This window comes from Nicotiana tomentosiformis, chromosome 12, assembly GCF_000390325.3.
Source record: "Nicotiana tomentosiformis chromosome 12, ASM39032v3, whole genome shotgun sequence".
NCBI lineage: Eukaryota > Viridiplantae > Streptophyta > Magnoliopsida > Solanales > Solanaceae > Nicotiana > Nicotiana tomentosiformis.
This window is the reverse complement of record NC_090823.1, coordinates 7,875,551-7,900,836: the sequence shown is the minus strand read 5'-3', so window position 1 is coordinate 7,900,836 and position 25,286 is coordinate 7,875,551. Positions and strand designations below refer to the sequence as shown.

The 25,286-nt window shown below is 37.8% G+C and overlaps 1 protein-coding gene and 1 long non-coding RNA gene across 2 annotated transcripts; both read right to left on the bottom strand.

Annotated features, from left to right (window-relative positions):
• Positions 1–16,088: 16,088 nt before the first annotated feature.
• LOC108946621 (uncharacterized) lies at positions 16,089–17,101 on the bottom strand. Its single transcript, XR_011412992.1, has 2 exons — positions 16,643–17,101; positions 16,089–16,516 (listed from the first exon to the last, which is right to left on the bottom strand). It is a non-coding gene; the product is annotated as an uncharacterized lncRNA (long non-coding RNA).
• A 5,660-nt stretch (positions 17,102–22,761) lies between these two features.
• On the bottom strand, positions 22,762–23,630 carry LOC104104915 (ethylene-responsive transcription factor 2-like). Its single transcript, XM_070190049.1, has 2 exons — positions 22,923–23,630; positions 22,762–22,812 (listed from the first exon to the last, which is right to left on the bottom strand). The coding sequence occupies exons 1-2, from the start codon at positions 23,628–23,630 to the stop codon at positions 22,762–22,764; spliced, it is 759 nt and encodes a 252-aa protein (XP_070046150.1).
• Between the last annotated feature and the right edge of the window lie 1,656 nt (positions 23,631–25,286).

Here is a 25,286-nt window from a genome sequence, read left to right as displayed (position 1 = left end):
ATTTATCAAGGGGCTAATATTCAAAGAAGCGCCAATTCTTATTAACGGCCAAGTAACCCGTCCAAAACTCAAGTAAATGAAATTCGACCTTTTACAATTTCTTTATCAAGATCCAATACGACTTAAGCACTTAAATTAACAAGTAGGGTGCAAACATTGCAAGTATAACATGATTTGAGTCCTAAACTACCCGGACATAAGCATAATTAGTAGCTACGCACGGACTCGCATCACATCGTGCATACGTATCCCCCAAAAATAAAAACACATATTAATTTAATTCACCTATGGGGTTAATTCCCTCTTACAATGTTAGAAAAGAGACTTAGCTCGTCTCAAAGCTTACTTTCCGGTCCACAAGTGTGCTTTAAACCCTCAACTCGGTACAAAATGACTCGAAACTAGTCAAATGTTATATAAAATAATCAATACGTGCTCAAAAGTTCATATTCTAACTATTAAAGTGATTACCCAATCCCAATTGAAGAATTTCTAAAATTCATCCCCGGGCTCACGTGCCCGGATTCTGAAAATTTTCAAAGAAAATTGTTACCCATAATCTTACGAACACAAATATATAATTTTCACTATATTCCATAACCATTTAGAATATATTTTGATTGGTTTGCATATTTGTTTGAATAATTTTGGATTGACGGGTATCTGTTTGAGGTGTTAGAGAGGCTTTGGAGTCGGTTATGGGACTTCGGAGTGAGGTAAGTCTCATGTCTAACTCTTTGAGAGGGAAACTACCCCTAGGTGAAGTAGTTATTATGTGCTACTTGTTGTGGGGGCTACGTACGCACGAGGTGCCTAGTCCCGGTTTTATGCTTTTCTAGCTAGGCCTGAGGCCGAGTCATCCGATTTCATGATCACAGGTATTGTTCCAGTTTGCCATAGAGATGCTTCAGTTCTATTTGATCCGGGATCTACTTATTCCTATGTGTCTTCCTATTTTGCTTCATATCTAGTTGTGCCTCGTGATTCTCTAAGTGTTTCTATGTGTTTGTCCACACTGGTGGGAGGTGTTGTGGTAGATCATGTCTATCATTCGTGTGTGGTTAATATTAGGAGTCTTGAGACCAGTGCGGATCTTCTACTTCTTGATATGGTACATTTTGATGTCATCTGGGTATGGATTGGCTATCACCTTATTATGCTTTACTGGATTGCCACACTAAAATGGTGACCCTATCCATGTCGGGGTTGCCTCAATTACAGTGAAAAGGGATTCCTGGCCATTCTACTAGCAAGGTTATCTCTTATGTGAAGGCTCATCATATGGTCAAGAAGCGTTGTCTAGCTTATTTGGTTCATATTCTCGATTCTGGTGCGGATGTTCCTTCTATGAATTCAGTCCCAGTTCTCCGTGATTTTCCAGATGTATTTCCTGAAGATTTGCCGGGGATGCCACCCGAAAGAGACATTGACTTCTATATTGATTTGGCTCCGGGCACTCAGCCCATTTTTATTCCACCATACCGTATGGCCCTGCCGGATCTAAAAGAATTGAAGGAGCAGTTACAAGACTTGCTTGACCAGGGATTCATTAGACCCAGCATCTCGCCCTCGGGTGCACTACTGTTATTTGTAAAGAAGAAAGACGGTTCAATATTGATGTGTATAGATTATCGACAGTTGAACAAGGCTACTATCAACAACAAGTATCTGTCGCCAAGAATTGATAACTTATTTGATCAGCTTCAGGGTGCCAATATGATGACCCGAAAGGTCATCTTTCAATTTAATATTCATTTTGTGTTATGAGACCTCGAATAGCACCATTTGGCATTCCTCGACTTGCGTGCACAGTCCGTATATTTTTCCGGAAAGCTTTTATGTAACAAATTGATAAAAATGAGAAATAATGCTTTAGAACTCATCTGAGTTGACTCCGGTCAATATTTTGAGCAAACGGATATGGATCTATTTTTTGACAATTTCGGTAGGTCTGCATCGTAATTTGGGACTTGGGCGTATGCCCGGAATGTAATTTGGAGGTCCCTAGCTTGAGTTATCGTCATTTATTGAAAATTAGAAGCTTAAAGGCTTAAAAATTTTAAAGTTTGACCACAAATTGACTTTCATTGATATCGGGGTCAGAATTCAGTTCTGAAAATTTTCATAGGTCTGTTATGTCATTTATGACTTGTGTGCAAAATGTGAGGTCAATCAGACTTGATTTGATAAGTTTCGGCATCGAATGTAGAAGTTGCAATTTCTTAGTTTCATTAGGATTGAATCAGGGTATGATTTATGTTTTTAGCGTTGTTTGTTGTGATTTGAGACTTTGAATAAGTTCGTAAGATGTTTTAGGACTTGTTGGCTTATTTGGTTGAGGTCCCGGGGGCCTCGGATAAGTTTCGGATGGTTAACGGATCGAAATTTGGACTTAAACAGCTGCTAAAAATTTTGGCCTTTTGGTGCAATCGCACCTGCGGAATTTAGCTCGCAGGTACGAGCTCACAGAAGCAAGCCTTGCATTGCAGAAGTGTGAGGTCAGCAGAAGCGGATGATGCCTCGCAGAAGCGAGTCCGTAGAATCGGACTCCTTGTCCGCAGAAGCGAAGGCAGTCACAGAATTGGAAGCTTCACTACAAAAGCGGAACTGCAGATACGGTTAAAAAATTCGTAGAAGCGGAATCTCTAGGCAGTGTACAAAAATAGATGGGTCCGAGATTTTCTCATTTTTGGACATTTCCAACACGGGTTGAGGTGAGTTTTGAGCGAGAATTTACTGAAAAACTTGAGGTAAGTCACTTGTGATCATTGTTAGTCAATAATATTGAATTATCATAAATTATTCCAACTAGATTACGTGTTTTTGAGGTGAAATTCGAGGATTTGGGCCTAGAGATTTGAAAATAAGATTTTGGGATTTGAAGCTCGAGTTGATGTCGGAATTTGGTAAAATTTGTATGGTTGGACTCATGGTTGAATGAACGTTCATATTTTATAACTTTTGTCGGGTTCTGAGATGTTGGCCCCGCGGGCGATATTTGAGTTAAATTTCGGATTTTATTGGAAAATTAGTATTTTCATATGGAATAAATTCCTATGATTTGTATTGGCGGAATCGAATTAATTGTGACTAGATTCGAGGCGTTCGGACACCAATTCGTGAGGCAGATGTTTATTGGAATCTTAAGTTGGTTGAAAATCGAGGCAAGTGTCGTGGTTAGCCTTGGCTTGATAGAGTAGGATTTGTTTGTCTATTTGCTACATGATTTAATGTGTGGGTACAACGTAAATGTAAGGTGACGAGTACTTATGCATTGTGGTTGAGTCAAAGCATGCGGGTGGAATTTGTTCATTGTGACTAATTGCCTATTTAATTAAGATATTCCTGCTTAAGTTTATTATAGTTTATTTGATCATTTTTCATGAAATTATTGCTAATTTAATTTTCGTTGAATATTTTGGAAAGTGGGGTCGGTATTCTGGTAATGAATTTATTGATAAGTATAGATCCCCGTATTTAAAATACTCTTCCGAATTTATATTATAACTTTCATGGTAAGGAAGAGTGTAAAAGCACAGGTGATGTCGTGTCATTTTCACATTATTAATTATTGATTTATAAAGTGAGGAAGAGAGTTAAAGCATGACTGGTGATGTCGTGCCATTTAAATTATTTATTCACCATACTGTGACAAGAAAGAGAGTTAAAAACGAAGGGTGATGTCATGTCGTTCATATTATTTATTTATCATCTCATAAGAAGAATGAGAGAAAAAGCATGAAGGTTAGTGCCGTGTCGTTTTCATATTATCAGCTACTTATTTTATTGTCGATGAATTAATTGATTGCTACGTGAGACTTCTCCTGTTGAGATTTTTATATCATTCTCCTTCGCGCGTTCCCTCCCAAATTTGTAAATTATTAATTATTGTGTTCATTGTTGCTTCATATTTGGGATTTCTTCATTTGGGTATTTTCAAAAGGCAGAATCTTGATTTGGGTATTTCTTATTTTCCTCAAAAGTCTTTAAGTTTGATGAAATATTTTCATTGATCATTGTGGAGGCGACGTGACTGGAACCTCGTCGAATCTGGCTGGATCTCGCTTTTTCGGTGAACCCAGTATTTTCCAGTGACACTGCTCTAGCATTGTCGCCATCGAAGTGGCGTCGTCCGGACTTAGACGGATTTTGTTTATATTTTTCGGTGGTTTGCCTCTAATCATTTTGATTCTCTGTTTTTGTGTTTTACTTTTTGGATTTCTGTTGCGACTTCTAAGTTCTATGCTATTTTCCTGAGCATCGGTTTTACTTTCTTTGAAAACCTTTTCTAGTATTGATAAGATCTGAATTTCTTTCTTTGTTGTTGTTTGTGTTTATGAAGATTATTACACTTAACTTTTCTTACTATAATGTAAACAATAACAGATTTTGATTTTAGGACCATCTTCTTCTTCCTATCTCTCTCTTTCCCTTTCTCTCTCCCCCTCCCTTGTGTGTGTGGGTGCGTCTGTTTCTTTGGACAGGTGCAGCTTCTTCCCGGCAAGGACAGACTATTTCCCGATGTGTTCAGATTGCCGGCAAGTTTCATAAATTCTGGCGACTTTCGAACAACATTCAGGCGGGACACAGCAGGACTTGCCAGTGCTCTTGAGTAGATCCGACACACTTCAGGAAAACATGCTCCAGGTTCTTTCGTTCTATATCTGGTACTCGTGGTATCAGTATTTTTATTGTATTTTTTCTGCTCGCGGGAGTTGGTACCTCCCGTTTTCCGGTTTCCCTTTGTTGTGTGAGTTAAATTGCTGACACCTGACCTCGTACTAGTTTATTTACCGTAATAGTGTGCATGTTGTTGCAACTTGTATTCTTCTGGTTTGGTCTGTTGCCTTGTGTGATAGTAATTCCCCTTACTCTACCGTAGGTAGAGTGGCTGTGGTCTGGGATGGTCGAGTGAGGTCATGTCCTCGGGGGGAACGGGGGGGTGGGGCGGGAAGCAAGGGAGGTAAAGGGAACAAGGGTGTCTGTAGGTTGAGAATTGGGTCATGGAACATAGGTACATTGACGGGTAAATCTATAGAGTTGGTGAAGATCCTCCAGAAGAGGAGGGTCAATATAGCGTGTGTCCAGGAGACAAGGTGGGTAGGGTCGAGGGCGAGGGACGTGGACGGGTATAAACTTTGGTACTCAGGAGTCCAGAAAGGTAAGAATTGAGTGGGCATCTTGGTGGATAGGGAACTTAGAGAGTCTGTGGTTGAGGTTAGACGAGTGAATGATAGATTGATGACTATTAAGTTGGTGGTAGGAGAGTGCACCCTAAACATCATTAGCGCCTATGCGCCGCATGTGGGCCTAGATGAGGAGGTTAAATGACGCTTCTGGGAAGGGTTAGATGAGATTGTGCGTCAGGTTCCGCCTGCTGAGAAGCTATTCATAGGAGGGGATTTCAATGGGCATATTGGGTCGACCACAGGTGGTTATGGCGAGGTGCATGGAGGCTTTGGTTTTGGGGAGAGGAACGGAGGAGGTACATCGTTGTTGGACTTCGCTAAGGCTTTTGGGTTGGTGATTGCGAACTCTAGCTTTTAGAAGAGGGAGGGGCATTTGGTTACTTTTCAAAATGTGGTGGCGAAGACCCAGATTGACTATCTCCTCCTCAGGAGGTGTGACAGAGGGTTGTGCAAGGATTGCAAGGTGATTCCAGGAGAGATACTCGCGACGCAGCATAGGCTCTTGGTGATGGACGTTTGTATTATATTAAAGAGGAGGAAAAGGTCTACTCGAGGAAGACCGACAATCAGGTGGGGAGCCTTAACTAAGGATAAAGCCCAAGCATTGGAAGGGCGGTTGTCAGCTATGGGAGCTTGGAGGAGCAGTGGTGACGCGAGCACTATGTGGTCAACGACAGCAGACTGTATTAGGGAGGCTGCGAGAGAGGTGTTAGAGGTCTCGACGGGCATCTCTGGTGGGCACAAAGGAGACTGGTGGTGGAATGAAGTGGTCCAAGGTAAAGTGGAAGCAAAGAAGGCAGCGTACCTGAAATTAGTGGGGAGCATAGGTGAGGAGTAGAGGCGAGTGTGCATGGATATGTATAAGGCAGCTAGGAATGAGGCTAAGATGGCGATCACAGAGGCTAAGACTGCGGCTTATGGTCATATGTACGAGGAATTGGGGGAAAAAGGTAGGGAGAAGAAGTTATTCCGGCTGGCCAAGTTGAGAGAGAGGAAGGCTCGGGATTTGGACCAAGTGAGATGCATCAAGGACGAAGATGGTAGAGTATTGATAGAAGATGCCCAGATTAAGAGGAGATGGCAGACTTACTTTCATAAACTTCTGAATGAAGAAGGGGATCGGGATATTGTGCTAGGCAAATTGGAGCATTTGGAGAGTCACCGTGACTTTGGGTACTGCAGGCGTATCGAGGTTGAGGAGGTCATGGGAGCTATGCGTAAGATGAGTAGGGGCAGAGCGACCGGGCCAGATGAGATTTCGGTGGAATTTGGAAGTGTGTGGGGAGAGCAGGTTTGGAGTGGTTGACTAGGTTGCTTAATATTATTTTTAAGGAGAAAAGGATGTCAGATGAGTGGAGGTGGTGTACGGTGGTTCCATTGTATAAGAACAAAGATGATATCCAGAGTTGTAACAATTATAGGGGTATCAAATTACTGAGTCATACCATGAAAATGTGGGAAAGGGTGGTTAAAGCGAGGGTAAGGATGGCAGTGTCTGTATCCGACAACCAGTTCGGGTTCATGCCGGGTCGTTCGACTACAGAAGCTATACACCTTGTTAGAATGTTGGTGGAACTATACAAAGAGAGGAAGAAGGATCTGCACATGGTGTTTATTAACCTAGAGAAAGTATATGACAAAGTTCCTAGAGAAATTCTCTGGAGATGCTTGAAGGCAAAAGGTGTGTCGGTTCCATGCATTATGGAGATTAAGGACTTGTATGATGGGGCTAAGACTCGGGTTAGGACAGTAGGAGGCAACTCTGAGCATTTTCCGGTTGTAATGGTGTTACACCAAGGTTCTGCGCTCAGTCCATTCTTATTCTCCCTGGTGATGGACGCGTTAACACACCATATTCAAGGGGATGTGCCATGGTGCATGCTATTCGCCGATAACATAGTTCTGATAGATGAGTCGCGAGCCAGTGTTAACGAGAGGCTGGAGGTTTGGAGACAGGCTCTTGAGTCTAAGGGTTTCAAGCTGAGCAGGACGAAGACGGAATATCTGGAGTGTAAGTTCAGCGCTGAGCCAGGGGAAGTGGTCGTGGATGTGAGGCTTGATTCACAGGTCATCCCGAGTAGAGGCAGCTTCAAGTACCTTGGTTCGATTATCCAGGGGGGAGGGGAGATCGACAAGGATGCCACACACCGTATTGGGGTAGGATGGATGAAGTGGAGGTTAGCATCTAGAGTCCTGTGTGACAAGAGAGTGCCACCGATACTCAAAGGTAAATTTTATAAAGCGGTGGTTAGACCGGCCATGATGTATGGGGCTGAGTATTGGCCCGTTAAGAACTCACATATCCAGAAGATGAAAGTAGCAGAAATGAGGATGTTGAGGTGGATGTGCGGGAACACTAGGATATATAAGATTAGGAATGATGATATTCGAGAGAAGGTGCATGTGGCTCCCATCGATGACAAGATGCGGGAAGCGAGGCTTAGATGGTTCGGAAATGTTTAGAGAAGAAGCCCAGATGCTCCGGTACGGAGGTGTGAGCAGCTGGTTACGGAGGGCACTAGAAGAGGTAGAGGGCGGCCTAAGAAGTATTGGGGAGAGGTGATCAGGCAGGATATGGCGAGGCTCCAGATTTTCGAGGACATGACACTTGATAGGAAGATGTGGAGGTTGAGTATTAGGGTTGTAGGTTAGGAGGTAGTTGAGTTGTGCCTTACTTCGTAACATGGTGGGACTAGCCATGTAGGGTTGTTGTCTAAGATAACTAGTGGGAATGTTGTGGCTTACTAGTTTGCTTTTCAGTGCAGGTCCTATTTAGTAGCTATCGCTTTTGCTTTACATCTTTCTTCTAGATTTCATGGTGTTCCTATTTTTCTTATGACTGTTGTGGTGATACTAATATTTACTAATATTGTCTCTCTTTCTTTGCATCTTTTTCTGGATTTCATGGTGTTCCTATTTATCCTATGATTATTGTTGTGATACTAATATTGTCTCCCTTTTTGCTCTTTTGTCTTTTTTTTGTTTGTTTTTTTTTTTAGCCGAGGGTCTTTCGGAAACAGTCTCTCTACTCCTTCGGGGTAGGGGTAAGGTCTGCGTACACACTACCCTCCCCAGACCCCATTAGTGGGATTTTACTGGGTTGTTATTGTTGTTGTTGTTGTTGCTTCATATTTGTATATACTTGTACATGTTATTTACGTACATGTCTTGTCATAGCCTCGTCACTACTTTGGCGAGGTTAGGCTCGACACTTACGGAGTACATGGGGTCGGTTGTACTCATACTACACTCTTCACTTCTTGTGTAGATTTCGGAGTTGGTCCGAGCGGCGTACCATAGACTTGCTTGGATTCAACTACCCAGAGGAGACTTGAGGTATAACTGCACAACATCTGCAGTTCTGTAGTCCCCTTCTACTTTATCTTAGTTGTGTAGTATCTTTCAAACAACTTGAATTTTATTCAGACCTTTATTCGTAATATTCTAGTCGCTCATGCACTTGGGACACAAGATTCGGGGATGTATTTGGATGATTCAATTGTTATGGTCATCCACACTTTATTTTCGTAATTGACTTCCATTTAATTTGATTTGTTTAAATATGGTTAATATTAATTTTAACGTTGGCTTGCCTAGCAAGTGAAATGTTAGGCGACATCACGGTCTCGAGGGTGGGAAAAATCGGGTCGTGACAAGTTGGTATCAGAGCACTAGGTTACTTAGGTCTCACGAGTCACGAGCAAGCTTAGTAGAGTCTGAAGGATCGGTACGGAGACGTCTGTACTTATCTTTTAGAGGCTATGAAGTTTAGGAACAATATCACTTCTTTCTTATTCTGTCGTGCGATTTTATTCGATCATCGATAATTGAACCATTCTATTCTTATTCTCTCACAGATGGCGAGAACAGGTACTACATTTATTGCCGGACAGGAGCCAGAACCCCCGGTGGCAACTATGACCAGAGGTAGAGGTCGAGGCCGAGGTAGAGGCAGAGGTAGATCTCAGCCTAGAGCTCGAGCAATAGAACCTGTTGTAGAATCTCAGGTGTATTTAGAAGCAGAGGTTCCAGCTCAGACTGTACTTGTTGGACCAGTTCAGGTCTCGAAAGTATTCATAGCTACTCCAGTGCTTCAGGACGCTCTAGTCCGTTTGGTGAGCCTTATGGAGGGTGTTTCCCAGAATGGTACATTTCTAGTGGAACCAACCGTCTCACAGGCTGGGGGAGGAGCGCAGACTCCCACTACTCCCGCTCCGGAGCAGATGGCTCCTCAGTATTAGGCTCCAGCAGTCCCGCCAGTTGGGGTAATTCAGCTGGTGGTTGCGGCACAGACCGGTGATAGGCATTTCATCTCTTTTGAGACTTTATTGAGGTTGGACAAGTTTACTAAGCTTTTTTTCGTTCACTTTAGTGGTGCACCTTCTGAGGACCCACAAGATTATCTTGACCGCTGCCATGAGGTACGGCGGAACATGGGTATAGTTGAGACAAATAGGGTCGATTTTGCTGTATTTTAGATGACGGATTCCGCCAAGAGGTGGTTGAGAGATTATATGTCGACCAGACCAGTTGGGTTGCCTGCACTTACTTGGGACCAGTTCTCACAGCTATTTTTAGAGAAGTTCCTCCCTTTCACATTGAGAGAGGATTACCGTAGGCAGTTTGAGCGTCTCCAGCAAGGCAGTATGACTGTTACTCAGCACGAGACCCGTTTTGTGGATCTAGCCCATCATGCTCTCCTTTTACTTCCTACTGAGGGAGAGAGGGTGAGGAGGTTTATAGATGGATTGACTCACCCTATTAGGATTCAGATGGACAAGGAGACCGAAAGTGAGATTTCCTTTCAGGCACTGCTAATGTTGCTAGGAGGATCGAGATGGTTCTTGCACAGGAGAGAGGGCAGGGGTCTGATAAGAGGCCTCGTCAGTTTGGTGGCTTCAATGGTGCCTCGTTTGGAGGCAGGGGTAATTTTGGTAGAGGTCATTCTCCCAGGCCGTTTCATTCAGCGCTCCAGGCATCCCACAGTGCTTCAGGTGGTCGTGGACCTCATATGTTTCATTCCGACCAGCTAGCCTACAGTACACCACCAACTCCTATTAGTGCACCTCTACTCCAGAGTTTTCAGGGTGGTTACTCAGGTCGACAGGGTCAGCAGTCACAATAGTAGAGAACCTGTTATACTTGTGGTGATACGAGGTATATTGCTAGAATTTTCCCTCGGGCACCGGGCAGCTCACAGCAGCAGGGTTCTCGTGGAGGTCAGGTTGTTAGAGGTTGAGGTCAGGCCATTAGAGGTGGAGGCCAGTCAGTTAGAGGTTGTCCCAGAGATGTAGCTCTGAGCGGTGGGGCCTAGTCCCGATTTTATACTTTTTTAGCTAGTCCTGATGCCGAGTCATCCGATTCCATGATCACAGGTATTGTTCCAGTTTGCCATAAAGATGCTTCAGTTCTATTTGATCCGGGATCTACTTATTCCTATGTGTCTTCCTATTTTTCTTCATATCTAGTTGTGCCTCGTGATTCTCTAAGTGTTTCTATGTGTGTGTCCACACCGGTGGGAGATTCTGTTGTGGTTGATCATGTCTATCGTTCGTGTGTGGTTACTATTGGGAGTCTTAATACTAGCATGGATCTTCTACTCCTTGACATCTTGGGTATGGATTGGCTGTCACCTTATCATGCTATATTGGATTGTCATGCCAAAACGGTGACCTTATCCATGTCGGGGTTGCCTCAATTAGAGCGAAAATGGATTACTGGCCATTCTACCAGGAGGGTTATCTCTTATGTAAAAGCTCGACGTATGGTCGAGAAGGGCTATCTAGTTTATTTGGCTCATATTCACTATTCTAGTGCAGATGTTCCTTCTATGGATTCAGTCCCAGTTATCCGTGAGTTTCCAGATGTATTTCCTGCAGATTTGCTGGGGATGACACCCGACAGAGATATTGGCTTCTGTATTAATTTGGCTCTAGGCACCCAGCCCATTTCTATTCCACCATACCGTATGGCCCCGCTAGAGCTAAAGAATTGAAGGAACAGTTACAAGACTTGCTTGATCAGGGATTTATTAGACCTAGCATCTTGCCCTAGGGTGCACCGGAGTTATTTGTATAAAAAGAAAGATGGTTCAATGCAGATGTGTATAGATTATCGGCAGTTGAATAAGGCTACTATCAAGAACAATTATCCGTTGCCAAGAATTGATAACTTATTCGATCAGCTTCAGGGTGCCAAGGTGTTTTCAAAGATAGATTTGAGGTCTGGTTACCATCAGTTGAAGAATAGGGCATCTGATGTCCCTAAGACAGCCTTCCGGACTCAGTATGGGCATTATGAATTCCTAGTGATATCATTTGGGCTAACAAATGCCCCAACAGTATATGGATCTAATTAACCGGGTATTCAAGCCCTGTTTGGATTCTTTTGTGGTTGTATTCATTGATGATATTTTGATTTACTCCAGCAATCAAGATGAGCATGAGCAGCATCTTCGGATTGTTCTTCAGACTTTGAGAAATAATCAGTTATATGCCAAATTTTCAAAATGTGAATTTTGGTTAGACTCAGTTACATTTTTTGGGCATGTTGTATCGACAGAAGGCATAAAAGTGGATCCTAAGAAGATTGATGCAGTTCAGAATTGGCCTAGACGTACTTCAGCTACAGAGATCTGGAGTTTCCTGGGTTTGGCAGGTTACTATCGCCGGTTTGTGGAAGGGTTTGGCAGGATAACTAATGTGTTTAACTTTTTCATTTGTAAAGTCTCAAATTGGGGATTTCTCAAGTTTGGGAGACTAGGAATTCTCCCAAAAGTGATCATATTCAAGAAACCATGGATAATATGGTTACCCATATTATCCGACGGTTAACCCATTTTTTATCCGTATTAAATATGAGTCGGGTCGAATAATTTATCCGTTTTTTCATTACCCATTTTCGACCCGTCCCGCATCCGATCCGACCCGCTAGTTTTCCACCCCTACACACTAACAATGGAAAAAACTTGAAGTTATTAGGTCATCTTTACGTAATTATAGTTAACCCGCTTTATTTGCAAGATTACTAATCTTACTTAGGTTACCTACAAATACTATTTATGTTTGAAGTGACGTGATAATAAAGTTTTTGTTTACAATGTGGTTGCATATATATTAAAGCCATACATCTAATCCTGTCTATACATGTTCTTTCAGTTATGTGGCTTACAACTACTTATCAAACTGATTCCTATAGATTAAATTTCACTTCATTCAACAACATAAATGATCAAAGAAAGTTGCATATATAGATAAGATCATAGTAATCAACTAGATTACTAAAATATTATGGACGTAACATTAAATTAATTATTTGGTTCAATAAAAAGAACTAAACAAATATAGTTGGTGAACATAACTTGTATCTCTTTTAACCCTTCATTCAAGATCAATTAATAAATTTGCCTTCTTTCATATTTATCTGAAAACCTGTCCTAAGATTGACAACTTGATATATTCTCTCTAGGAATGACATTCAAAATAAAGGGTAAACTTAGTAACTAATCATTAATGAAAGTTCAAAAATTAGTAGATAATGTTGGTAAATTCTACATTGTGGAAGTCTGTACCACTTGTTCTCACAACGTCTTGTAAAGAAACTGCATAAAACAAACAATAATACAAAATTAAGTATCTCTAAATTATTTGGATTGAACGTCTGTTTACATTGTCGAATCAATACCAACAAATGATTTATCAAAAAGAAGATAACTATTTTTTATAGACAAAAACTTACCCAAAAGGAAAGAATATACTTAATAAATTAGGCATCAAACTACTAGATCTACTACTAAGTAAACTAATAATGCAACATAAACTAAAAAAATTACTAAAAAGAAATAGAAGAGATAGAGCTACAGATAATTGGATTACAAAAAGAAATCTTAATACTAACAATCAGTAAACAACAATTATGTCTCAATTCCGACAATAATTGAACGGAGAAGAAAAAGAATAATACCTTGAACTTTGTAGTGCAAGTTGATTTTCCTCTTCCCCTCTCTATCTTTATTACTCTCACAATTTCTCTCCCAATTTAATCTCAAGTTCTTGTCTTTTTACAGTATATGGGCTTGGGCTCACTCCTCTCTTGATTTCTTAGACGTCAAAAGCCCATGAGTTATTCTTTAAGAAAATGACCACGCCATTGTTCACTGAATGTGAAGAAATTCCAGAATAGAGTGTTAAGCTGTAAATGGTGTTTACACCAAAACAATAGAAAGATGATATCTGTGTGCACATAGAGTTTTATCACTTAATTGTGTTGATCAATGCATGTTTTTTACTTCACTAAATCACTTAATTATAATAAGTTTAATTAGTTTGATGTTGTTTACCCGAAAAACGGATAACAATTGAATTTATACGCGGTTTTAAGAATACATGATATAACCTTGCACAAATTGAGAAAATATATATATTAATATTGAAATTACCTGTAAAAGAAATAAATGCAAACCAAATGAATCAATTAGCCTTGGCCCTCAAGTTCGATCACCCTCAAATCAAGTGAAGAATAAACTAATACAAGAACAAAGTAACTATATATTGAAAACTAGAAGAAATGTAGTATATTGCTTTGTATTGCGTAAAAAATTGATCCCTCTACAAACGATCAGACCCCCTTTATATAGTAAGGGAGTCCTACTCTTGATAGAATTCTAAATACAGTAAGGAATCTAATGATAGCTAGGTTAATTAATTAGCTTCTCCTTGATATGCGCCGGAATTTCCGCCGTGATTCTCGCCCAATTGCGAATATTCCGTCTTTCTGTTTTTTTGACTCGATAAGCTTCCCTCGGTCTCGCTCGATCTCTATCTTGCTCGGTCTCGATCTTGGATGATCTCGATCCCAATCGGTCTCTAGACCACGAGCTCGGCACTCAAACCTCGTATCATGGTTCGATTTTACACGAGTTCGAACCTCGAACTATTATGTTCCAGTCTCGATTAGTCATTCGAAGGGTAAGCTCGATTTTGATCGTATACACATATAAATATTGAATGTGAGTAAGTATTTACCGTGTTAAGCAAATATGTACTTTATCAATTGATGGCACAGATTCATGGTTAGCAAACCATTGGTTTCTTCTTTATTTGGATGCTGGAAAAAAAGAACTCCTGTGTTACATTCTTTTCTACTTAATTATAAAACGTTCGTCCTTGAACATGGAGAGAGTTTCATACCTCGAGTGGCTGATATTATGGTAGAAACGGACTATGATCGTACATCTCTCAAGGTATATTTGTGCCAGCTACTCTATCGTTATTAAATGCGTGAACTGTATAAGCTTGTAACAACCACCCAATCTAGATCGAATTTTCTCTAAGTATATGGTAGACACGATGTCCGGAGCAATCTGCTCCGACTTCCACTTGGGGATAAAAATCAGATTAATGATCGTACTTGACCTGCTGACAGCTCAAACACTAAAAACGTTTTCCTTCATGTTCCTCCAGCAATACGAGACATACAAGACCTGATACATTTTCGTGGAATCTCAAGAAACTACCATCAAGATATGATATTAGACATATTTTTATATATTAAGATATTATTTATTCATTGTTTTTACTGTTTTTTAATTGTATTTTATATTGTATATGTCCAACTTAGTTTGATTATTGAGTTTATATTAATCGGGTGTTCATGTCATTGTTAGGAGCAATTAAAAATGATTTTTGAGACAATTGAAGAAAAAATGGAAAAGGAAGAAGATTCCTAAGAGTTTAGTCAATTAGGTGGAAAAAATAACGTCACCTATGATCCTAGTGTTGGCAATGAAAGTGTGGAAGGCATCAAGCTTGGATAATATGGACAAAGAATCGTGAAGGATTAACGTGGATGACAAAAAAAACAGCAAATTGAAATGAGATGAATGTAAAAGTTTGGCAGAAAACGTACTGGATCCAGCGCCAGCCCAAGCGCGAGGCGCTGGTCTGCACCTGCGTAGCGAGATTGTCCTATTTTGTCCAGGAAAGTGTTATTTCGGCTTTACACAATTCCAACTCATATAAAAGGGGTTTTAAATCTAATTTGGAAGCGAGTTAACATACTTTGAAGGAAAATTCACGCGGGGGAACACACACCACGCTTGAAGGATGCTTCTAATTAGTTTTTCTTCTCTTCTCTTTCTTTAATCTTATAGTTTATTAGTTCCAGAGTTGTTGGGTGCTACATGAACGTTGTAGTTTGAAACTTGAATTGTTCTTATTATTTTATCATATTGGTTTATTTATTCAATCTTGCGTTTAATTATTTGATTGCTTGATCACCAATTGAATACTATCTACGAATCTAGGATTGAACTCGGGAGATGAAATTCTAGATTGCATATAAGATTGAGTAGAGCAAGATCTCAACTCTGAGTGGGGGCGGGTTTGCGGTTAGAATAGGAATATACATAATCGCCTTGCTTGGTTACTATACATGAATTATTAATGTGTTCTTGTTAATTCTAATTCCATAGGAATATAGGCATTAGATTAACTTGAACAGGCGAGGAGTACTTCGGGAGAAGGCTACGAGCAATATTAATCTTGTCAACCAATAAACCAGATAAATTAATTAGACGATTTAAGTGAAAAACTCAACGGGATTGTTAGCTAACCCATAGCTCTAGAATATTTTCTCCCATTGAACTCTTCTCTAAAATTGCAGACTTATTTCCTTTAATTTCATAGTTTACTATTCTAGATTAATTTTAGTTAAATATTCATACTTTAAAAAATTGCTTGAATAGATTAATTATTTTATTTTAATTTAGTAAATAATTAATCACAAGTCCATGTGGATACGATATCTGACTTACAATCCTATATTACTTGTTGAACACGTATACGTGCGTGTGCGTTTGGGAGCAACAAGATACCACCATCATTTACGACCAGCGACAAGATCCAAGATTTGAAATGAACTTAATTCTATAACGAACTCAAATTAATAATTATACAATAAAATTTGAATTCATGAATTATTTAGTACACATACATGGTCTGAGCAATCGATTAATTACAAGCTAGATCCGCCTCTGATACACCGTCCTAAATCTGCTTTCGGGTGGCATACCTGTACATCCAATAGAAAACAAAAGTTGCAGTAGCACCAAAACCTCCAGAAGCAAAGAACCCTACAAGGATCAAGAAAATTGATATCATAGCTGGAATGAGAAGTGGGCTGAACATCAGCAGCAAAGGGGTGGCAACAACTAGGAAAACGACGGTAGCCGCCAACGTTAAGCCGCAAAGAACCAAGAGTGAACCACTCAATGTGACGGCTGTTGTAGTCCTAGCCACTCGATGCGAGCCATGGCGGGGTTGATTATTCTGAGACATTTACGTTTATGTTAAGATGAACGGATCGAAAGAACTAAGAACTAAGAGCTATAGTGACGAATTCAATAATGAGTTCGCGAATTTCAGTGTTATTGATTTGACAGACTCAAACTTCACATCAAAATCTTAAGAGTCAGTGAAGATTCCAACAATGAGTTCGCGAATTTCACTATTACTGATTTGACAAAACTCATACTTCACCTCAAAATCTTAAGAGTCGGTGACGAATTTAACTCTGAGTTTGCGAATTTCACTGTTGTTGAATTGGCAGAACTCAGACTTCATATCAAACCTTATATATATGTATAAACAATAAAGATTGATTAATTGAGACATATATATACATTTTAAAACTCACTCTCTTTCCTAAAAATTTATAACATTTAAATTCTTAATCCCCATCTAAATAAAGTAGAGTATATATAGAGAGTGTAGAAGTAGATGGGAAAATGTAATTCATGGTTGTTGTCAATTGCAAGGAGAAGAGATTGTAACGTGTTGAGTGTCTGAGTTTGCATGTAAAACAGGTTCTTATTTGCTTGACACTTACCTTTCATCCCTGCTAGAGACCGAGTGAAAGAGTTCACTTTGGCCATGGAATCATTTCCAGGCGATACTATCAACAAATCTTTCCAAGAAAAATTAGTACAGTAAATAGGGGTGACAATTTGAGTCCAAATATATTTGACAAGCCCAACTCATCCAAGGTTACGCCGGTCATTGACTTGCCCATTTGTGTTAAAGAAAAAATGGCTTAATATAGCCGCTCTTAAAATTGTAACCGAAAAAATATATATTTTATGTGTGTATATATATACATTTTGTATGTTATATACAAAAATTATATATATTTTATATATTTTTGCACATCTAAAGTTGGACTGATTTTTAGCCCAAATTGATTCATGAGTAACTTTGTAAAAATATCTTTAAAATAATTCTTTTTTGTTTGATATGTTATATATGACTATAACAAAAGAAAAATATCTTATTTGATAATTTAAACAATTCATAAGAAAACAATACACATTAATTAAAGTTTGATAGGAGTTGGAAGGATTGGGCTATGACCCAAATTTTGGCACATCTTGACCAGCTTATCTCAGCCCAAGTAACTTATGCCCGCCCATTTTTTGACTAAGGTAATTTTGACCCGCCCAAAATGAGCTCATCCCGCCCATTTGACCCCCTAATATATACTAAGTAAAAATTCTTCTATACTATTAATATACTTTAATCGTCATAGTTAGAATTTCATTATGGGAAAATTAAGATGGTTCAACATATAATAGATATACATTATAAAATATATCCTAGTTATAAGGTAAAATCTTTCGGTTAAAGTATCAGTTGACACCCCTCAGAGTAAGTTGGTTTTGCCACTGATAGTTAATTATTATGTACTATTTTTAACAGGTCAACAATTAATACTTATTATATAATTATCTTATAGGTGACTTGATCGTATAAATACAATATCAAAGATTAATATCTTACGAGTTACGTGACTTTTGTATTGCAGCGGAGCATACTACTTGGAAAAGACCTATATTCTAAAAGACCCGATGAACAATAGTTCTGAACTGTATAATTATATATGTGAATCTAATAAATACTCTTTTGTAAGAACTGCAATATTTCTTACAATTTACGTAGGATAAAGAATATCTGTTTGGCTTAAGCCTTAAAGATGATTTTAATAATTTTGTCTGTCTCCTCATGCTTAAAGATGCATTTAAGTAATTACGTCAAGGACAATCATTTGAAGATTTTCATTTTAAAGATCTACTTTTCAGAGCATTAGCAGAAAAGGAAGGGGGGAAATGGTATTATAGATGGCATATGCATATCCAGAATTTAAATTTTACGGGTTCAATTTTTAAGGTTTTAGCATTAAACTCATTATATATTCAAAATTGTGAGTTCATATCTACTGTTTTTGTAATTTTAATAAATTCTTATATATAAATTTTTATTGTGCATCAAAAATTATGTGTTCAATTGATCTAGATAGTAATACTACATCCGTCCTTGCTAGATAGCTGGGGATAACTCTCGTGAGAGATAGCAAATACCTCGCGAATTTAATCAAGATATATACTAAGTTAATCTCGATACCATAATTATTAAACAAATAAAAAAAGACAGCTCATTAAATAAATATGACGGCAATGGAGACTTGAGAAGGATTGTTTTTGAAAAAGGAAGTAAGTCAAAGTTATGGATAAGTTTTACGTATTCTCCTTTCTCAAAGAAAATAAACAAGACCTGGCACCCGCACGTGTTGTTAGAAATGCAAGACATGGCACCCGCACGTGTCGTTATAAAAAGGAATTGAATGTTTGATAAGTTAAGACCAATTATAAAGCGGAAAAGGTCCAAATATGTCTTTATACTATTTCAAATTAAATATATTTGTCCTTTGTTAATACTTTAACTCATATATGTCCTTATCGTCACATAGTTGGTCCATATATGCTCTTACCGTCACGGAATCCACCTAAACTAATTAACTCTTTCGTTAATTGTACTAAAATTTATTACAAACACTATTTTCTTTTTATTAGTACTTTTTTTATTTATCTTTCTCTTTTCTTTCTTCTTTTTTCCTTTTCTTCTCTTCTTACATATCTGACTTCCTCCATTGTTGATGCCTTCTCTATTTTCGTCACCAATTCCACTTGACAAAACTCATGAATTCATGCTAATTTTACTATCACAAACTCCATATGTTCTTCTAACCTGAAGGAGATGAAAATTATCGGAGAAATTTTTTCGGTGGTGTTAATTTGGTGAAGGTAGGATATGGTTATTCAGATTTTGAAGGTCTTGTTCCCTTCAGATCTGAAGCTCCACAGAAAAACAACACCTTCGAAATCTGAATAACCATATCCTACCTTCACCAAATTAACACCACCGAAAAATTTTCTCCAACAATTTTCATCTCCTTCTTTTCAGAAGAACTAGAGCCTTCTCGCTAGGAAGCTTTTGGTGGTTTAGGTTTGATTTTTAGGAATAAAATCATGTGAAATTGGTGACGGAAATAGAGAAGGCGTCAGCAATGGAGGAAATCGGATATGGGAGAAAGAAAAAGGAAAAAAAAGAGAAGAAAAGAAAAAAGAAGAAAAAAAAAAGAGAAAGGTGTCACGACCCAAACCGATGGGCCGCGACGGGTGCCCGAATCCTACATGTCGAACATCCTTAAGCATGCGTTTAAGATAAAAACATGAATACCATACATGAGGAAAATCTATCCAAAAGATACATATACATATACATATACATACGAAATACAATGGGATGAGCCGGCAGGGCTGCTATAGACAACTATATACCCAAAACTGAAAGCCGACAAGGCTGCATACTATCCGACTACACATAACTGTCTACGGACCTCTAATAGAAATACAACTGTACAAAGACGGGACTGAGCCACGTCATACCCATATATGTATACAAGTATATCATACCAAAATCAAAAGCAGCTTCGGATCAAGTGGAGCACGCTAACTCTCGTTGATCAAGGATCCTAAGAAGGGGGACCGTCTGCTTGTCTACCTGTACCTGCGGGCATGAAACGCGGGCTCCGAAAAATAGGGCGTCAGTACGAATAATGTACTGAGTATGTAAGGCATGAAAATCAGTACATAAAAGACATAAATGAAATATGGAATAAAGAATTTCGCATGTAAGTCTAAATAACTTTATAAATCCTGAAACATTTGAAATGTCATGCACATGCGTGTAAATATCGTGTCATGCATAGGTATAGGTGTACATAACATAATCAAGCCTATGAGGGCATCCCATCATATCATCTCGGCCACTGTGGGCAAAATTATCAACATATACTAGCTGATCAGGTGGTGGTGCGTATATAACGCCATAACCTTTTTTCATATCCCATATACATATAATATACGTTTATATAACGCCATCTGGTTATGGGTCAATGTACATGTATAAATGCATGAAATGCATAAGAAATACGTTAATAGGATTTTCTCGGAATGTCATAAAAATAATATGCTTGTCGGATAAATTTTATCAAATACATATTTTTCTGAGACCCATGAACAGAAGATATAATAATAATTCACATGGGGAATCAAGAATATAGACACCCCTAATATTTCTATGAATAGAGTCATTTATGAAAACTGTGTGTTTGTTCGTTTCTTTCAGTATCATTTGGGTCATGCCAAAAAAGAAAGAAAGGATAGCCTTAACATACCTGAGTCGATGTTTTTGACACTCCTCTAACACACGTTAATTGCGACAAAATCACCAAACACGGTATATGAAAAGCTCGTTGCTTATGCAAAGATTATCTTGGCCGAACCTCTCCTTGAGTAACTATGAGAAGCTTGAATTAAGCTCTTTAGAACATGACGTTAAAAGGTATATATGGAAAGTTTTGTTGAGCTTTGAAGAGATTAAGATGGTCATTCCTAATAGAAGCTTTAAGAGAAATTACGTTAATGAAGTTATGGAAAGTGTTTGTGAGAATTCTTTCATAAAACACTGTAGTTATTATTCAACTCTTTTTAGGTGGCCCCACAATTAAGTTTGGTGTCACACTTCTTTCTCAAAGTGTGACACCTTAAAATCTTTAATGCTTAGTCAATTAAGTGTAAAGGATGATTGCCACGTTGGGGGTTAAATCTTATCCTACTTTTTAATTAATTACTCAATAATTAATCAATTACCCATATAATTAAGAATTATCTCAACTTACTTAAAATTTTACTTATTTTAATATACTTTATACATCGTATTATCACGGTCATATGGTACCTTGTATGGTATTAGTCCATAAATATCGGGTATTATAACTCGGACCGTATTTTATCCCAAATCGACGACCTTCAACGAAACTCATTTTCTTTAATTCATGTGCCATTTATCCTCCATGGCACTTACTTATCGTTTGTTATAAATAGCATAAATACGTTAACCACAAAATAATCCCATCTCCGCGTCTACGTCGATTAACTGAAGACGAAACTTTTACGTACGAAACACGAGATGTAACAAAAGGTAAAGAAAAAAAAATACTAATAAAAAAAAAATAGTGTTTGTAATACACTTTAATACAATTAAAGCAAGAGTTAATTAGTTTAGGTGGATTCTGTTTCAAAAAGGGTATATATATGGACCAATTATGTGACGGTAAGGATATATATGAGCTAAAGTATTAATAAAGGGCAAATATCCTCAATTTCGTATAGCACAAAGCCATATTTAAACCTTTTCCGGATTATAATGTTAATCATACATAGTTACATACAATGATACTAATGATTGGGAAGGAGGCAACAACGTTGAAGCTTCTTAGCTTTACTTTTCTAATACTTACAATTTAAATTACATATCCTTACAATGTAAAGTATTTTAATATTATCGTAATAAATATAGTACTCCATAATTTAATCAACGAATAAGGTTCAAACATGGCCTTGAACTCTGTGAAATTAAGCGGATATGCCCGTCATTAATAATCCGGCACAAAATATCATGTCGTCAAGTGACGGAGCCACATTAAACCAAGGAATGTTTCGCCGAAAAATTACACTATATTGCTATTTTATATATATTTACTATACGTTGACTCTCTTTGAATTTTCGATATATCTAATTATTTATATTTTGACAACCCTGGATGAAAATTCTGATTCCGTTTGATGTCGTCCAATACTTGTTCCAAATATATCCTTATTTTAAACTGTCTTATATAGAGAGCACATTTGATCCAATGTGCATATTCGAGGGTATATTTTAGCCCATTAAAGTTATTAAACTTTCATATTATTTAGTTATCTTATTTGGTTTATGGAAACACAATGAAAGTGTGTAATTATAAAATTCCTCTCAAATTGATTGTTTTCTTCTGTAAATCTACGAACAAGGAAAGACAACGTGTAAAAACCTAAACGGATGTGTTGGGAGAGAATCTTATATAGTGGCGGCTGTTTTGAGAGATTTGTCTTTTAACAAATAGTTTAAGTTTTTGTAAGTTTTACTTCTATTTGTTCCTAGATCATGTTTTTCTTTGTTCCTAAGCTAGTGTTTCATGGTCTTTCTATTTATTCTTAATAAAAAGATTTTATAATCGTAATAATATATCAATTATTTAAGATCTATAATCTTAAAAATCTCCTTCGAGTCAAATAAATTGGAATAAAGAGAGTAATAAGTGTTATTTTAAACGAAAAATTCAATACATTAGACCAAATTCAAATGTCAAGCCGAACAAATTCCTCAATCCTACCGAGAAGAACAAATTTCTACGAGGAGAGGAAATAAAATACAGTAATAAAAAGTGAACTCAACCTATTCCATAAAATTGTACAATTTTGAATTCCCAAATTAACCCTCAATTATACAGTTGAGCTACCTTCTTCGTCCTCTTCGTCGAAACATTTACCGATGACGACGAGGAAGAACTCTCCGGCGAAAGTGACGACCTCTTCGAACCAACCCGAACCGGTTCCGGCTCACCCGAATTAACCCTCAACGGAAAATTCAACAACGCACGTGATCCCCGAATCCGATACGCCGCATTATCGTACGCCAACGCCGCATCCTCCGCCGTCTCGTAAGTCCCTAGCCAAACCCTAGCTCCGTTCTTCGCCGGATCCCTAATTTCTGCCGCAAATTTTCCCCACGGCCTCTGCCTTACTCCCCTGTAACGCTCTGATTTTTTCGCCGGCGGTGGCACAGCCGCAGGTGCCTTGAAATTATACATTTCCGGTGAACTAACGCTAACTTCAGGTTCGGTTTTGACGGCAGATTGTGTCGGCTCGTTAATGGCATTGTCGTAAATATACATGTTTTCTGTGTCATTTTCTAAGAAATTAGGAAATTCAGGCTCGATTTTGACAGCAGAAGTAATGGCATTACTGTAAATATACCTGTTCTCCGTGTCATTTTCATTAATTGGAATATTTTCCCAATTATCAGAAAATAAATTAGGAAATATTTGGGTCTCAGTGGAATAAAGAGAAGTGGAATTTTCGGGAGAGCTCCAGTCTTCAAGTAAATGTTGCTTAATCGATACAAGAAGTTCAAAATTAGTGATAAATTCACTGTTTTCAAACATCATTTTTGCTAAATTAGAGAGAAAAATGAAGAAACTGAGTTCTGAAGCAGCTAACTTTCAAAGTAATAGAAAGAAAATAAACGACTGGAACAAAAGAAATTAAATATGGAAATGAGGTTTGATTATTTGAGAGTGAATAAATTCTGCCAAAAAATAGAGAGAAAAATGAAGAAACTGAGTTCTTTGGAAAAGAAGGTTGAATGGGGTATATATATGTGTGTGAATTGTGAGAAGAGGTGCACGTAGCTTATACCTTTCATGATTTGAGTTATTAAATAAATATTTTTTGGAAACTTTGTTGAGGTTCTATGAAGTTTCTATTAGGAGAAAAGTTAAAAGGGTTTGGTAGATAAGGACTGCAATCACGTGCGTTAAAATTTAAGAAAATGGTAAGCAGTGAAGTATTAGAATGTTACCTAAAAAGGAAGATGTTTTTTCGCGGCAAATAATTTTTAAGAAAATATTTTTTTGGAAAATAAGTAGTAATATTACTCTCTTTTTTTCATGTTTGGTACGTAAATTTTAAAAAATAATTTCTTAAGAGTATTCATAAATAATTTAGATACAATTAATAAATATGAAGCCATAAACTTTCGAACTAACAACATTCCGAACCGCTAAACTTTCGAGCTCATAAACTCTATAATTTATTAAGCTGCAAACTCCAAACACATAAACCTCCAAGCTCATAATTTTGAAACTCGTAAAATTTTGAACCTGTAAACTGAAAATTGAAAAAATCAGAACTGAAAATATTTTAAATATATATATATATTTTGCTTGGGAGGGAGGGGGTTGGGGTGGGTGGTGCAGAAAAATAAAAAATACAAAACAAAAAACAAAAAAATTATGGCAAGGGTTAGTAGGGTGGGCGGTGACGAAAAAAAAAACTAAAATTTGAAAAAAAAAACCTTTTTGGAGAGAGGGGTGGGAGAGGTGGGGTATGGGAGAGAAGGGGATGGGATTGAGATTAGATGTGAGGGTTGGTGGAGTTTTTGAAAAATGATTTCTTAACTTTTTTTAGAAATGTCATTTACCTAAAAAAATATTTATCAATATTTTGTGCAATCAAACAGTAAAAAATAAAAAAATATTTTCCGTCATACCAAGCACTCTTAATCTACTTATCATTTATGCATACCGTTTTAAGTTATAACATTCTCTCAAGAAGTTGCTCTAATTAGTAAGTTTATGCCATGCTAGGCAGGGGCGGATTTATAGATGGGAATGTGAACTCATGTTCTGTTAGTCAAATTAGGTATTTTATGTACATATTTGCTATAATTGATCTAATATATTTACCGACACACATGCTCTAAAAAGATTAAATGACGGACTTGATTGAATGCTTAATTTTTTACCTAGAGGAGCAGTGATAAATTCTCATTTAATACTTTCTTTACCTAGGTTACCTTTTTTACAACGTCAATTTCCTAAACTAGAAATACTATAATTGGTCGTAGAATTCTCACATAAATCTACCATTTCCCACCCCTACCTTACAAATAGAGAAAAAGTTTTGAACATTCAATTTCTTGTTTAGACTTTCAATATTCAAAAACCATTTTGCTCGATTTTTAGTTAATTTATATTCACACAGTATATGCTCACTAATATAACAAAATGCTTGTTTATCCGAAAAATCGGATAACATTAAAT

Bases quoted from the DNA above. Each gene is read 5' to 3' on its own strand.
- LOC104104915 (XM_070190049.1), bottom strand. From the start codon at position 23,630: ATGATGTTTGAAAACAGTGAATTTATCACTAATTTTGAACTTCTTGTA. The intron at 22,813-22,922 runs GTAGCTCAACTG...CTCTCCTCGTAG, and splicing joins CGACGAAGAGGACGAAGAAG to AAATTTGTTCTTCTCGGTAG.